Source organism: Phyllopteryx taeniolatus, chromosome 17 (assembly GCF_024500385.1).
Source record: "Phyllopteryx taeniolatus isolate TA_2022b chromosome 17, UOR_Ptae_1.2, whole genome shotgun sequence".
In the NCBI taxonomy this organism is placed as follows: Eukaryota; Metazoa; Chordata; class Actinopteri; order Syngnathiformes; family Syngnathidae; genus Phyllopteryx; species Phyllopteryx taeniolatus.
Window position 1 is genome coordinate 6,043,871 of NC_084518.1, and position 12,486 is coordinate 6,056,356.

The window sequence follows — 12,486 nt, forward strand, 5'->3', positions numbered from 1 at the left end:
TCCATGTCTGGCTCCATGGAAATGAACTATTCTCACTGTGCTGTACCACTATTTCTACACCAACTCTCAACTCAACTCTTTGCGAGTTGTTGTCTTTTTTTCTCAAGTGCTGGGGAAGATCTAACAATTTTCCAGTGGCTCCTCAGTAAATGGAAATTCCAACAACACAGTCACATACTTGTGTGTCATTGCCAAGGACGAGGAAAAGGAATACCCTTTGCGGATGGAAAAGGATGGGGGGGGGGGGGATGAAAATGTCACAGGAGGAGATTAGGGCAAAGCTACTCTGCAGCTGGAGTGGGTCTGTTTGTTTGGGTTGGGTTTATGACATTTTATGCACAAGTGTACATGCCAAATTATATACAGAAATGCAACAAAACAGAGAATGTTCAACTGGTTGGAAAGATGATGCATGTAAAACGGCGAACTCTTGCGTCACCAAGCTTCCACCCATAATAAGGAATGACGAAGACGATCAAAATGATGAAGAATCTATAAATTATGAAGCAAAGAGACAAAATGTGCTCTGTTTAAAACTTGGTACCTTAAAATGTACAGCCCTTTTCAGCAGCCATTTTTCTGATTGCGATTCAGAATACTTTTAGTCCCAGAGACACATTTCAGTTTTACAGTCAACCCGAAAAAAAATAAAAATATATATATATATTTAGTTCAGTAAAGGAAATAAATAATAATTAATACATTTTGTGCTTTTTAGCAGCCTTATGGCAGAAAGGATCATTTATTTTCTGCACCGGCACATAATACCGCCAACCTGAGGCCATGACTGCAAGTCGACTGCTTCTTAAGTGATCAGGTTGGGTTCAAATTCAGTTTGCTTTTTGTACCACCCGCATTGTCCAAAGGAGCAGAGGTCCTTAAGCAAGACTCCAGTAATTTTAGATCACATTCTGATGATGTCATTCATACACTGCTTGTCTTTCACAAACAGCATAAAAAAAGAATAAGAGACTTTCAATACAATGTTCACAAAAGGTACATAAAATATTTTAGTTGACACCAAAAGAATGGAGTTTTATCAGCAGATTGATTCTCTGGTTTCAGTGTTTTCAATGAAATTCAAATTAGAGTTAAACTTGGGCCCAAACAATACAATTGTACTATATTTGCACCACTTCACTATAGATAGTGCCGGTTTTGGGGTCGACACTGGATTTCCTGAAATCTATTACCATTTTCTTGGTGCAACCGATCTGAATTTTTTGAAGCTGTTCCCGATATTTGGTAAAATAAAATTCCGATAATCGATTAATCGGCCAACTCATTAAAAGAAATATCTATAGAATGAATGAAATAAGCTTTTTTTGGTCCCGTGACGCTTACAACTAAGATATTAATTACAGGCAGACAGATCAATTTTTGAAGATTTGTTTTTATGTCTGTTTCAAAGTCATTATCTTGGTGTAATGTGTTGTCTTTTATTGATGTGAAAAGGGCTAATATTGACCGATTAAATCGGCAAGCTGATTAATCAGTTAGGCCCTAGTTTTCAACACCTTTAGGTCCTGGATGCTATCGTCACAGCCGTGATTTGATTGGTGGCCCTGAATCAGAGAGAGTAAGACTCAACTATCGCCTAAAAATTTGACAATTTGCAGAAGCCTGTGACAAAGATAAAAAGCAGGGAAGAAAGGACACAGACCCTGTAAGAGCCTGTGTTTGAGTATATGACTGAACACTTGTGTCTATTCATAAAACCTGCTACAGTCTGTCTGTTAAAACGTTTAAGATCAATAAAATCTGATCGGGTAGCATGAAATGAGAGGCTAACCTCTCAATTAAGATATGAGGCTGCATCTTGTTAAAAGCAGTGCCAATCAGCAAATAAAAATGTGAAATGAAAACTTCTCTAACCCGACTACTTGTTTAATGCTCTTTTCAGTTCCACTGTAACACAGTTTATAAATTAAAAAAAAAATAATAACAATCAACCCAGATATTATTTCAGTTAGTGCTGTGAGGTGGGTGTTATACGTATATCCGAACAAATGACTCAACTTGTCTCAATTGAATTTAAATTTGAATTGACATTTTTAGTTTTTCTGTGTTAGTGTACATTAAGGTGTGTCAGTACTTATTTATAATGACTCATGAAATGAAGCCTCACCTGGCAGTAAATATGAACCAAGTATACAAGCTCCTTGGAATCTTGGCCGTTCCGCGTCACTTCGCTCTGTTCATCGCCGAGAGACAACTGAAAGACAATGCAGTAATCGTGATTTAATATTTCCATTGTTGTACCACAGTGCTTAGGTAATGAAATGACTTTTTTGGGGGATAAATAAAATAGTTGGGGCATCATCCAAAACACCTTGTCCCTTTTATTTAATACTATCGTTTGTGAATTTGCATCGATACAGGATTGAAATTAATAAACTGCCATGTTATCTTGTGATAGTAAGAAATATTTATTTGCTCTCAAGGTTTCTTCATTTTAGTTTGAACAAATTGAACACTTCCAAAACTTGTAGTAGTACAAAGAATATTTGTCTTATTCCTAGTCAGCTGGTCTAAGCTCATAAATGCAAAGCCATGAACCTAATGTATTATTAATGAAGTCACAAATTGCTAAAATGCTAGCTTTTTAAATGAAGATGCACAACGGCTGTAAACACTTATCTTTTATGCACAATGTTAATTTAAGAAAAAACATATTTAAAAAAGGGAACCAATTAGTTTTACGTTATGACGTGACGGTCTTAGTGTCTCTTTTGTATTCATAATTTGCTCTTTAACCAAGCAGCAATATAGTTTATCCAAATAATAAATTGTTTCACACAATTTTCCGTACGATACTCGAGTACTAAACTATTCGTTAGCTGCAGCCCTACAGTCAACTCCCCCGTTATATTGTTGTGTAGTCTATAAAACCATTGCCTCGGGTCCGTGTGTGATTAAGCTGCAAAAAAAAAAAAAAAAAAAAAAAAAGCTCTTCATAATAATAAAGTTGCTCCTCAAATGAAGAAATTATAAAGCAAAACTGCTCCTCAAAGAAAAAAACAAACATTTTGAGCCTTGCATTAACAGTGGGGCAAAAAAGTATTTAGTCAGCCACCAATTGTGCAAGTTCTCCCACTTAAAAAGATGAGAGAGGCCTGTAATTTTCATCAGAGGTGCACCTCACCTATGAGAGACAAAATGAGAAAGAATAAATAAATTAAAAAATCCAGAAAATCACATTGTCTGATTTTTAAAGAATTTATTCGGAGATTATGGTGGAAAATAAGTATTTGGTCTCCTACAAAGCAAGATTTCTGGCTCTTACAGACCTGTAACTTCTTTAAGAGGCTCCTCTGTCCTTCACTCTTTACCTGTATTAATGGCACCTGTTTGAACTCAACAGTATAAAAGACACTTGTCCACAACTGCAAACAGTCACACTCCAAATTCCACTATGGCCAAGACCAAAGAGCTGTCAAAGGACACCAGAAACAAAATTGTAGACCTGCACCAGGCTGGGAAGACAGAATCTGCAACAGCTAAGCAGCTTGGTGTGAAGAAATCAACTCTGGGAACAATTATTAGAAAATGGAAGACATACAAGACCACTGATAATCTCCCTTGATCTGGAGCACTACACAAGATCTCACCCCATGGCGTCAAAATGATCACAAGAACGGTGAGCAAAAAAATCCCAGAACCACACAGGGGGACCTAGTGAATGACCTGCAGAGAGCTGGGACCAAAGTAACCAAGGCTACCATCAGTAACACACTACGCCGCCAGGGACTGAAATCCTGCAGTGCCAGACGTGTCCCCCTGCTTAAACCAGTACATGTCCAGGCCCATCTGAAGTTTGCTAGAGAGCATTTGGATGATCCAGAAGAGGATTGGGGAGAATGTCATTTGGTCAGATGAAACCAAAATAGAACATTTTTGGTAAAAACTCAACTTGTCGTGTTTGGAGGAGAAAGAATGTCGGGTTCCATCCAAAGAAGACCGTACCTACTGTGAAGCATGGGGGTGGAAACATCATGTTTTGGGGCTGTTTTTCTGAAAAGGGACCAGGACGACTGATCCGTGGAAAGGAAATAATGAATGGGGACATGTATGGTGATATTTAGAGTGAAAACCTCCTTCCATCAGCAAGGGCATTGAAGATGAAACGTGGCTGCGTCTTTCAGCATGACAATCATCCCTAACACATTGCCCGGGCAATGAAGGAGTGGCTTCATAAGAAGCATTTCAAGGTCCTGGGACCTCATGTAGAAAAGGTGCGAACGCACAAAAACGTGGCGTACGTTATTTTTCACGGCAAAGTTCAGATATATCAAGAGCGAAATGACCGTGGAAATGTGCGGTGCATCACGCCTACTTCATGGCTGGCGTACGCACGTTTCTTTGGCGACACTTGACGATGCCGGGAAACTGTTATAATAAATCTGCACATCAGAGACACATGAACAATTAGCACTAATGAACAATTCATGCCCGACAACATTTGATTTCAACAATGTAAAAGAAGCAAGGACTCGGAATTTACTTGTTGACCAGTGCATTTAACGAATCACTGTTATTTGTGAGGACGCCCATAAATTGATGAAGGCGATCATTTACGCTGCCTATTGCCCTTGCAATCTCGTGACTCCAGCACAGCACAGGTGAGGACACGGCCAGTCGGGTGGGCAGCAGCAGCCGGTTGTTGGAGAGTAATTGCGTCAGAGACGCTGGGGATGCCGGAGGAGACGCAAAGGAACGGTGAACGAAACCTCCGCATATGTGACACTAGTGATGCCAGCACTGAAAAAAAGAAACCTTTGAATTTTATTTGAACATTCACATCAGTTGTATATGATTAAGATCTGTTAAAATGACTCTTTTTTTAAGGAGAAGAGGGGTAAATTATTCATTTTAACATATTTTTTTCATGTGCAACCGATGTACATGTTCAAATGCGGGAAATTCAAAGGACTTTTTCCAGTGAGGGACGCTGGAGGAATCCTCCGTGCGTCTGAAACTAAGACACCGGGGACGGTGGACGAATCCCCCGAACATGTAGCACGTGGCTGAGACCGCGTGTCCTCTCCTGTGTATTAAAATAATAAATTGAGTCACAGTTTTTAATATAGTCTTTGCTATGCTGATGTGCTTCTATTTGAATTCAAAAGATTTATTACAAATACCATACATGCAACATTTACGCATGAACCTCTCTCTCATAGGGCTGAGTGTAGGTTACTGTATGAACACATTTGTTGTGAGTTATAAAAATACATGGTAGTTACACTTTGGCGGTGGGCACCTGTCCTCCGCTTCACATCCACCTTAACGTTTGACCACTTCTTTTTTCGTTCAGTGTGTGTGCGCTGCTCTGACTCCACAGCATTGACAGCTGCACACACGCTGTCCCATTCACTCTTCTTTCGCTTGTTGTTTACGCCGGAGGACAGCGCGCCAAAGAGGATTTTCTTGCACACCTCCACTTCATTGAGCAACTTCACATTCGGAAAATTTTGTTTTCTTCATTACCTTGCTCATTTTCCTTTTTTTCCTGATCATGCAGAGATCGGGGATCTCAGGCGCAGGGTACATTTAAATATGAGTTGCATATTTAAATGTGGGCGTGGACAGGGAGGGGTCGGCAACTCCAACGTGTGCGCTCATTTCCACGCTGGTTGGGATGTACGAAGGAAATGTGATTGGATTCACGCGTACGCACAGATTCATACATCTGGATAATGGATTAAAATAATACATTTTCTGATTTTTTCCCCCCCTCATTTTGTCTCTCATCGGTGAGGTATACATACGATGAAAATTACAGGCCTCTCTCATCTTTTTAAGTGGCGAACTTGCACAATTGGTGGCTGACTAAATAGTTGTTTGCCCCACTGTATATATGGGGATGGGAGGGGTGCGTTTTTGTATATTTCCTGCTATTTAATTGTCTCTTTTTATCTCTGTGAAGCACTTTTGGTTGCATTTTTTATGTATGAAAAGTGCTACATAAATAATATTTGAATGATTGATACAGTAGGTATGGTGTTCTTTTAACAGTTCAGGTCACAGAAATGGTGGAAAAAAACGTTTTGAAATGATTTATTTTGAGCTCTTTTTTTTCTCATTTATTGGCCTCCTTCTCAAATTCTTATATTTTTGCATAGTTTCCCCACATCATCAAACAAATGTAAATATCAGACAAATATAATATAATTTTAAAAAAATGCTGTTTTTAAATGGTGATTTCATTTATTAGGGGAAAAAAACTATTCAAAGTTACCTGGCCCTGTGTGAAACATTAATAGGCTCTAAACCTAATAACTTGTTGGGCCCATCCTCAGCAGCAACAACTGTAATCAAGCATTTTCTATAACTGGCAAATTTTCACTTCTCTGTGTAGATGGTTTGGCCCACTCTACCTTGCAGAATTGTTTGAATTCAGCAAAAATGGAGGGTTTTCGAGCATGAATGGCGTTTTTAAGGTCATGCCATTGCATTTCAATCGGATTCAAGTTTGGACTTTGACTACGTCACTCAAAAACCTTCCCTTTTTTTTAAGCCATTCAGAAGATGACTTCCGGGTGTGTTTTGGATCGTTACCCTGCTGCAGAACCAAAGTGCGCTTCAGCTTGAGGTCACAAACTGATGGCTGAACATTCTCCTTCAGGATTTTCTTTTAAAGACCAGAATTTATGGTTCCATCAATCACGGCTGTTGTCAAGTTGTCCAGGTCCTGAAGAAGAAAAACAGTCCAAGACCATCACACTACCACCAGCATGTTTGACTGGTGGTATGATGTTCTATTTCTGAAATGCTGTGCTACATTTACACCAGATGTAACGAGACATACACCTTCCAAAAAGCTCAATCAGTCCATATAATATTCAGATTTTTTTTTTTTTTCCAAAAGTAAGAGGCTTTTATGTTCTTTTTGGTCAGCATTGGTTTTTGCCTTGGAACTCCGCCATGGATGCCATTTTTGGCCAGTCGCTTACTTATTGTTGTGTCATGAACACTGAGTTCTTTAGAAGTTGTCATGAGTTCCTTTGTGGCCTCCTGGATGAGTCATTGCTCTTCTCTTTGGGTAATCTGTAGCCGGCCACTCCTGGGAAGGTTCACCACTGTTCCATAATTTCTTCATGAGGTTAATGGCATCCCTATGGGTCACTGGAATCCTAAAGCTTTAGAAATGGCTTTGTAACCCTTTCAAGACTGATGTCAATTCATTTATTTCTTGACTGTTCTTCAATGTGTTTGGATCGTGTCATTTTGTTGCAGCTTTTTCAGATCTTTTGTCCGACATTTGTTCGATGATCTTAAAGTGGGGAAACTATGCAAAAATATAACAATGTAAGAAGCGGGGCCAATACTTCACAGCAGTGTATATCACAAAAACCTGACATTTGGCTTTTTATATCCACTGCATTTAAATCCTCTCTCGATTGTAACCTACAGCAACAGTGCTTTTGTTTCCCTCCTACTCTGTAGTGTGCTTCAGTAACATACAAAGCCAGAGGTTTTGATTTTATTACTTTCTTATTTAACCTTTATTCATCCAGGTAAGGTAAGGCAGAGGAAAACAAAAAAACATTTTTAAATGTAAAAATTTAAAATGAATTTTAGGTTTCATAAAATCTAATCCTCAGGACTAGAAAAAAATAAAATAATCAAACGTTATGTTGATTGCTGCACAGATGCAAGACCATGTGTCTTACATCTGTGCAGCAATCAACATAATGCTCCTATGTGCTGCAAATATACAGTACCTTATGAGAGAATCTCTGCTTAAGCAGTGCTGCTCAGGAAGGTGCACCTACTGTATGAGATGTGGCAGTCAGGGAACAAGATGGGAACAATTAGTTCCACTACCAACTGTGCTGCATTACTGATAGGTGCTAAGAACTCAAACAAACTGCCAATGTTTATTTTCAGTGGGTTTTTTTTTTTTTTTGCTTTGTGTAAGGCCACATAGGCTGCTGCAAGAACTTTGAGTGGGTTAAAGACACTGGTTTGATAAATTATTTGAAGAAGCAGATCTGATCCCAGAGTATCGGTGAATCAGCGAGTTTAGTAAACTCTTCTGCTACTGCTGGGTTAGCTGTCAGTGTACATTACACATGATTCGAAAACAAAAATATTTTGGATGGTGTCTTTAATAAGCGATCGCAATGGAAAACGGAAACAAAAAGAACATTTTGATGGTCGCACTGATTTGACCGTTGGCCTCAGTTACCTCAGCCATCTAATGTCAATTACGATTCATCATATCTTCCTTAGATGTTGTTATGCACTCACTGGTGCATCTTTGCAGCTACAACAATCTCCATTCTTGTGTTGGACAAGATGGCTGGGCTCACAATCTCTATTCAAGTTCGTGTCAAGTGTTTAATGAGGTTGATGCCAGGGCTTTCAAGTGCCTCCAAACCAAACTCATTCAACCATATCTTTATCGACCTTACTTTGAATACTGAGGTACAGTCATGATAGAAAAAAAAAAACTCTTCCTCAAACTGTTGTATGGAAGCATGAAGTTGGGAAAATCTTTTCTTAAACTGGTGACTGAACATTTATTGATAATTAATGTGCAGCTAATTTGCTAGAGTAAAGTGATTCATAAACCAATTGATGATTAACAAATTCTGTATGTTAATACTTCTGTTATTCACTTAGTGTAAGTGCAGTAAGGGTCGAGCAAACTAACCAGATTTAAGAATAAAGTGTACACAATCCAGCAAAGTTGCTACAGAAAGATTCCCAGATGTACAACATATATATGAGTCATGTTAAAACAAAGGCAAGAGAGGCAATAAAAGACCACAGCAGAACCTGAGAATAATTCAGTAATTATAATATGACTTGCACTAAAAGAGGCTAGAAAGGAAAACGCCAGCAGGTTGACTCACAGCTGCAACCTAACAGCACAGACTATTAAAAGTTATTCTAAAGATACACAGACATTTCCAGTGATGCAGGAAACCATAAACACATGACTGCTCAAAACAGCAATTTGATCTCCAATGGAAATAACATTATAACCTAGAAAGTGCTTCTGTGTTTAGCCAGTAGTTGGTCCACATTACAATCACAAGGAGATCACAAACCACTCAGACTAAAAGGTATTCTGGAAAGGATGGCAAACTTTATAAAAAGGTTGACATGCATCTTTGGACCAATGTAACAAAATATTACAGTTTGTAGTTATTAGTTATCAACTCTTTTGCCCTAGAAGACAAGATATAACGTTTAAGTGACTCCATCTTACGCAAAAACAATCAATCAATAAAGAACAACTAGGAAATCACAATGTGGTCAGGTTTGAAATATTATGGTGAACTGTTTTGACAAGGGACACAGGGGAAACGGAATCCAATGAAAAAGCTTAAGTCGAAAGAGCCAAAGCAATGTTTTTAACTGTAATTACCTTACGACAAGATTGAAGTTGCTATGTCAAACGCACACTACAGAGCGGTGATAATAAAAAGTTCAGGAAATGAACACACGCAACACTTGAGTACTCACAGTAATGTCAAGTCTGGATTTCACTCCTTTGATGTCTTAGCTTCCACACTTTTCTTCCCCTTCATGCAGTGGAGATTCACACCAACACTTTCCCCCTCCTTTAATGCCCAACACCTGTCTCCAGTCTCTTTCTCTCATCCCGTCGAACAGAGTCTAGTTTCACCAATCCGCAGCACAATTCCACTGGGCAGGATGGTAAATACTAGCTCTTCTGACTGTTCCACAGACAGTGTGAGCTCGCTCGGTGATGCATTTGGAGAAGGTGTGTAGTAGTACTACTTGCAGCTTTTAGAGGCGGAGAGGTGATGTTGAAATGGTCGATTCTTGAACTGGACAGCTTTTATCTCCTCCATTTGGCCCTTGCAGCCATCCTGCCATTGTGATGCCCAATCCTGATCCTTCTTGTTTCATTTGCTATTGGGATTTCTTTCTGTGAAGTCTGGCGACCATTAAGACTATGTGGACACTACATTAAATCAGCAACAGGAATGGGCTGTTTTTCCTGCAGACTCTACTACCATGTGCGTTCTTGCTCCCAAATGCGATTCGCTCCCTTCTTCCTCCTCACCCCTGTCTGACATGCTAGTTCACCCCTCCCCCTTCTGTCCTCATCTTTCCCTCCCTGGTTGGTACATTCCCCTGACAAAGAGCGAGGATGGAGGGAGCGAGCCAGAGAGAGAACAAGGAAATGCAAGGAGAAAGGGGGCAGGAGGTAAATGGGGGTGAAAAAGAAAAAAAGTGCAGAGGATGGGTAAACTTGCGGAAAAGCTAGTTTCTTACCTTCCACATGCACAGTCCTCCCTCTTGAAAGTCCTCTTGCACAGCGCTGAGGAACACTGCAGACCGTGCAAGTCTGAAACTAAATATCTACTGAGGGCTTCGATTCAAATTTGATAATTCCTTACATTGATGTAAAAAGCAGACTCTCATCTAGCTGTGAGCTACTTCACTAGTTAAAAAGCCATTCCGAATTTTTTTTTAAATAAAATAAAAGAGTAGTCTATCATCGTCACAACGGACAAATCAAAAAGTGTTCCAACCATGCTCTCATGTTGCAGACAAATACCTAAAAGGAAAATACTGTAGATTCTTGTGCCATCAACATATGAAGCTAATTACAAAGACATAATGGTGGAGAACTGGGCGGAAATATATGAAAATGGCCACGCCCACCGAGGACGACATGTGAGCCAGGAGAGGTCACTAGGCAGCCGCCTGGAACCTGCAATGGTCACACGCTCGCTGTGGTGTGTGTTGTCAAAAGTGTGCTTGTCCTTTTCACAATAAGAGGGAGAACTTAAAAACAAGTTTTTAAAAAATGCTGAGAAAATTGCTCCAGTGTTCCTGAAAAATCAGAATCAGAATCATCTTTATTTGCCAAGTATGTCCAAAAAACACAAGGAATTTGTCTCCGGTAATTGGAGCTGCTCTAGTACGACAACAGACAGTCAATTGACAGAGAATAGTTTTGAGACAAAGACATTGAGAAAAACAGTCACTGAGCAATAAAAGGTTGCTATTAATCTGGTAATGCCGGTACATTTTTTATTTATTTTTTTGGACAATTGTGCAAAAAGATGCAGAGTCCTCAAGCACTTAGAGCAATTTGAATGACTAATATAGCAATAGTCCGCTGCAATGATCATTGTGCAAAGAGCGCCGAGACTTCAAGGAGTGTATACAGTTTAAATTGAACTAGTAGCGCGATAATCTGGGACAATGTTGATTGTGCAAATGTTACAGATACTCCTCAGTCAGTGTGAAAGTGGGGCAGATGCTACTCTGGCATAAGTGGCCAGTATTGGTCAACAACAGATATGCAAATAGTGCAACATGGCGAGACTACTACAGTGAGTGCACGAGTAATGTATAATTGGTATAATTAACAAACTCAAAAAAACTTGGCAGCATGTTCCAATGGAATTGTAGGTTAGCTGTTTAAGAAGTTGATTGCAAGAGGGAAGAAGCTGTTGGAATGTCTTTTCGTTCTAGTTTGCATTGATCGGTAGCGCCTACCTGAGGGAAGGAGCTGGAAGAGCCACTGACCGGGATGTGGGGGGTTCAAGAGGATTTTGCATGCACTTGTCTTAGTTCTGTCAGCGTGCAAGTCCTCAAGGGTGGCTAGGGGGGTACCGACAATCTTTTCAGCAGTTTTCATTGTCCGTTGTGATGGAAGAACACAGGACAGATTTGATGACCACTGAGTAGACTGCCTCAGCAGCTCCTGTGGCAGGCCGTGCTTCCTCAGAAGCCGCAGGAAGTACATCCTCTGCTGGGCCTTTTTGAGGACGGAGTTGATGTTAATCGCCCACTTCAGGTCCTGAGAGACTGTAATTCCCAGGAACTTGAAGGTCTCAACGTTTGACACAAGGCAGCTGGACATAGTGAGGGGTGACTATCGTAAAGGATGTCTCCTGAAGTCCATGATAATCTCTACAGTCTTGAGCGTGTTCAGCTCCAGGTTGTGTTGGCCGCACTACAGCTCCAGCCGCTCCACTTCCTGTCGATATGCAGACTCGTCACCGTCCTTGATGAGGCCAATGACAGTGGTGTCATCTGCAAACTTCAGGTGTTTGACAGCCGGGTGAGTTGAGGTGCAGCCATTCGTGTAGAGAGAGAAGAGCAGTGGAGAGAGAAAACAACCTTGGGGTGCCCCAGTGATAATGCTGCGTGTGGATGAGGTGGACACAACCCTGGGACGCTCTTGAGGTGGTCCAGCACGAGGCGTTCAAAGGACTTCATGACCACAGATGTCAAGGCGGCATGCCTGTAGTCATTTAGACCCGAGATTGTAGGTTTCTTGGGGAATGGGATGATGGTGGAGCGCTTGAAACAGGATGGTACTTCGCACAGTTCCAGAGATCTATTGAAGATCTATGTGAAGACTGGAGCGAGCTGGTCCGCGCAGACTTTGAGGCAGGATGGGGACACATGGTCTGGGCCTTCCGCTTTGTTAATCTTTTGTTGGTTGAAGATGCGTCTCACATCCTGTTTGTGGATGGTTAA

General features: G+C 40.4%; 1 protein-coding gene across 8 annotated transcripts in view; it reads right to left on the minus strand.

Annotated features, from left to right (window-relative positions):
• Positions 1 to 12,486, minus strand: part of arhgap32b (Rho GTPase activating protein 32b) — a 117,689-nt gene that overhangs the window by 41,642 nt on the left and 63,561 nt on the right. For 7 of the 8 annotated variants that reach the window (XM_061752286.1, XM_061752283.1, XM_061752284.1 and 4 more), the window contains one exon: positions 2,129 to 2,215. In XM_061752286.1, coding sequence (XP_061608270.1) covers positions 2,129 to 2,215 — 87 coding nt within the window. Of the gene's footprint in view, positions 1 to 2,128; positions 2,216 to 9,480; positions 10,033 to 12,486 lie in introns of those variants that run through there. The other variant, XM_061752290.1, reaches the window with a different exon arrangement.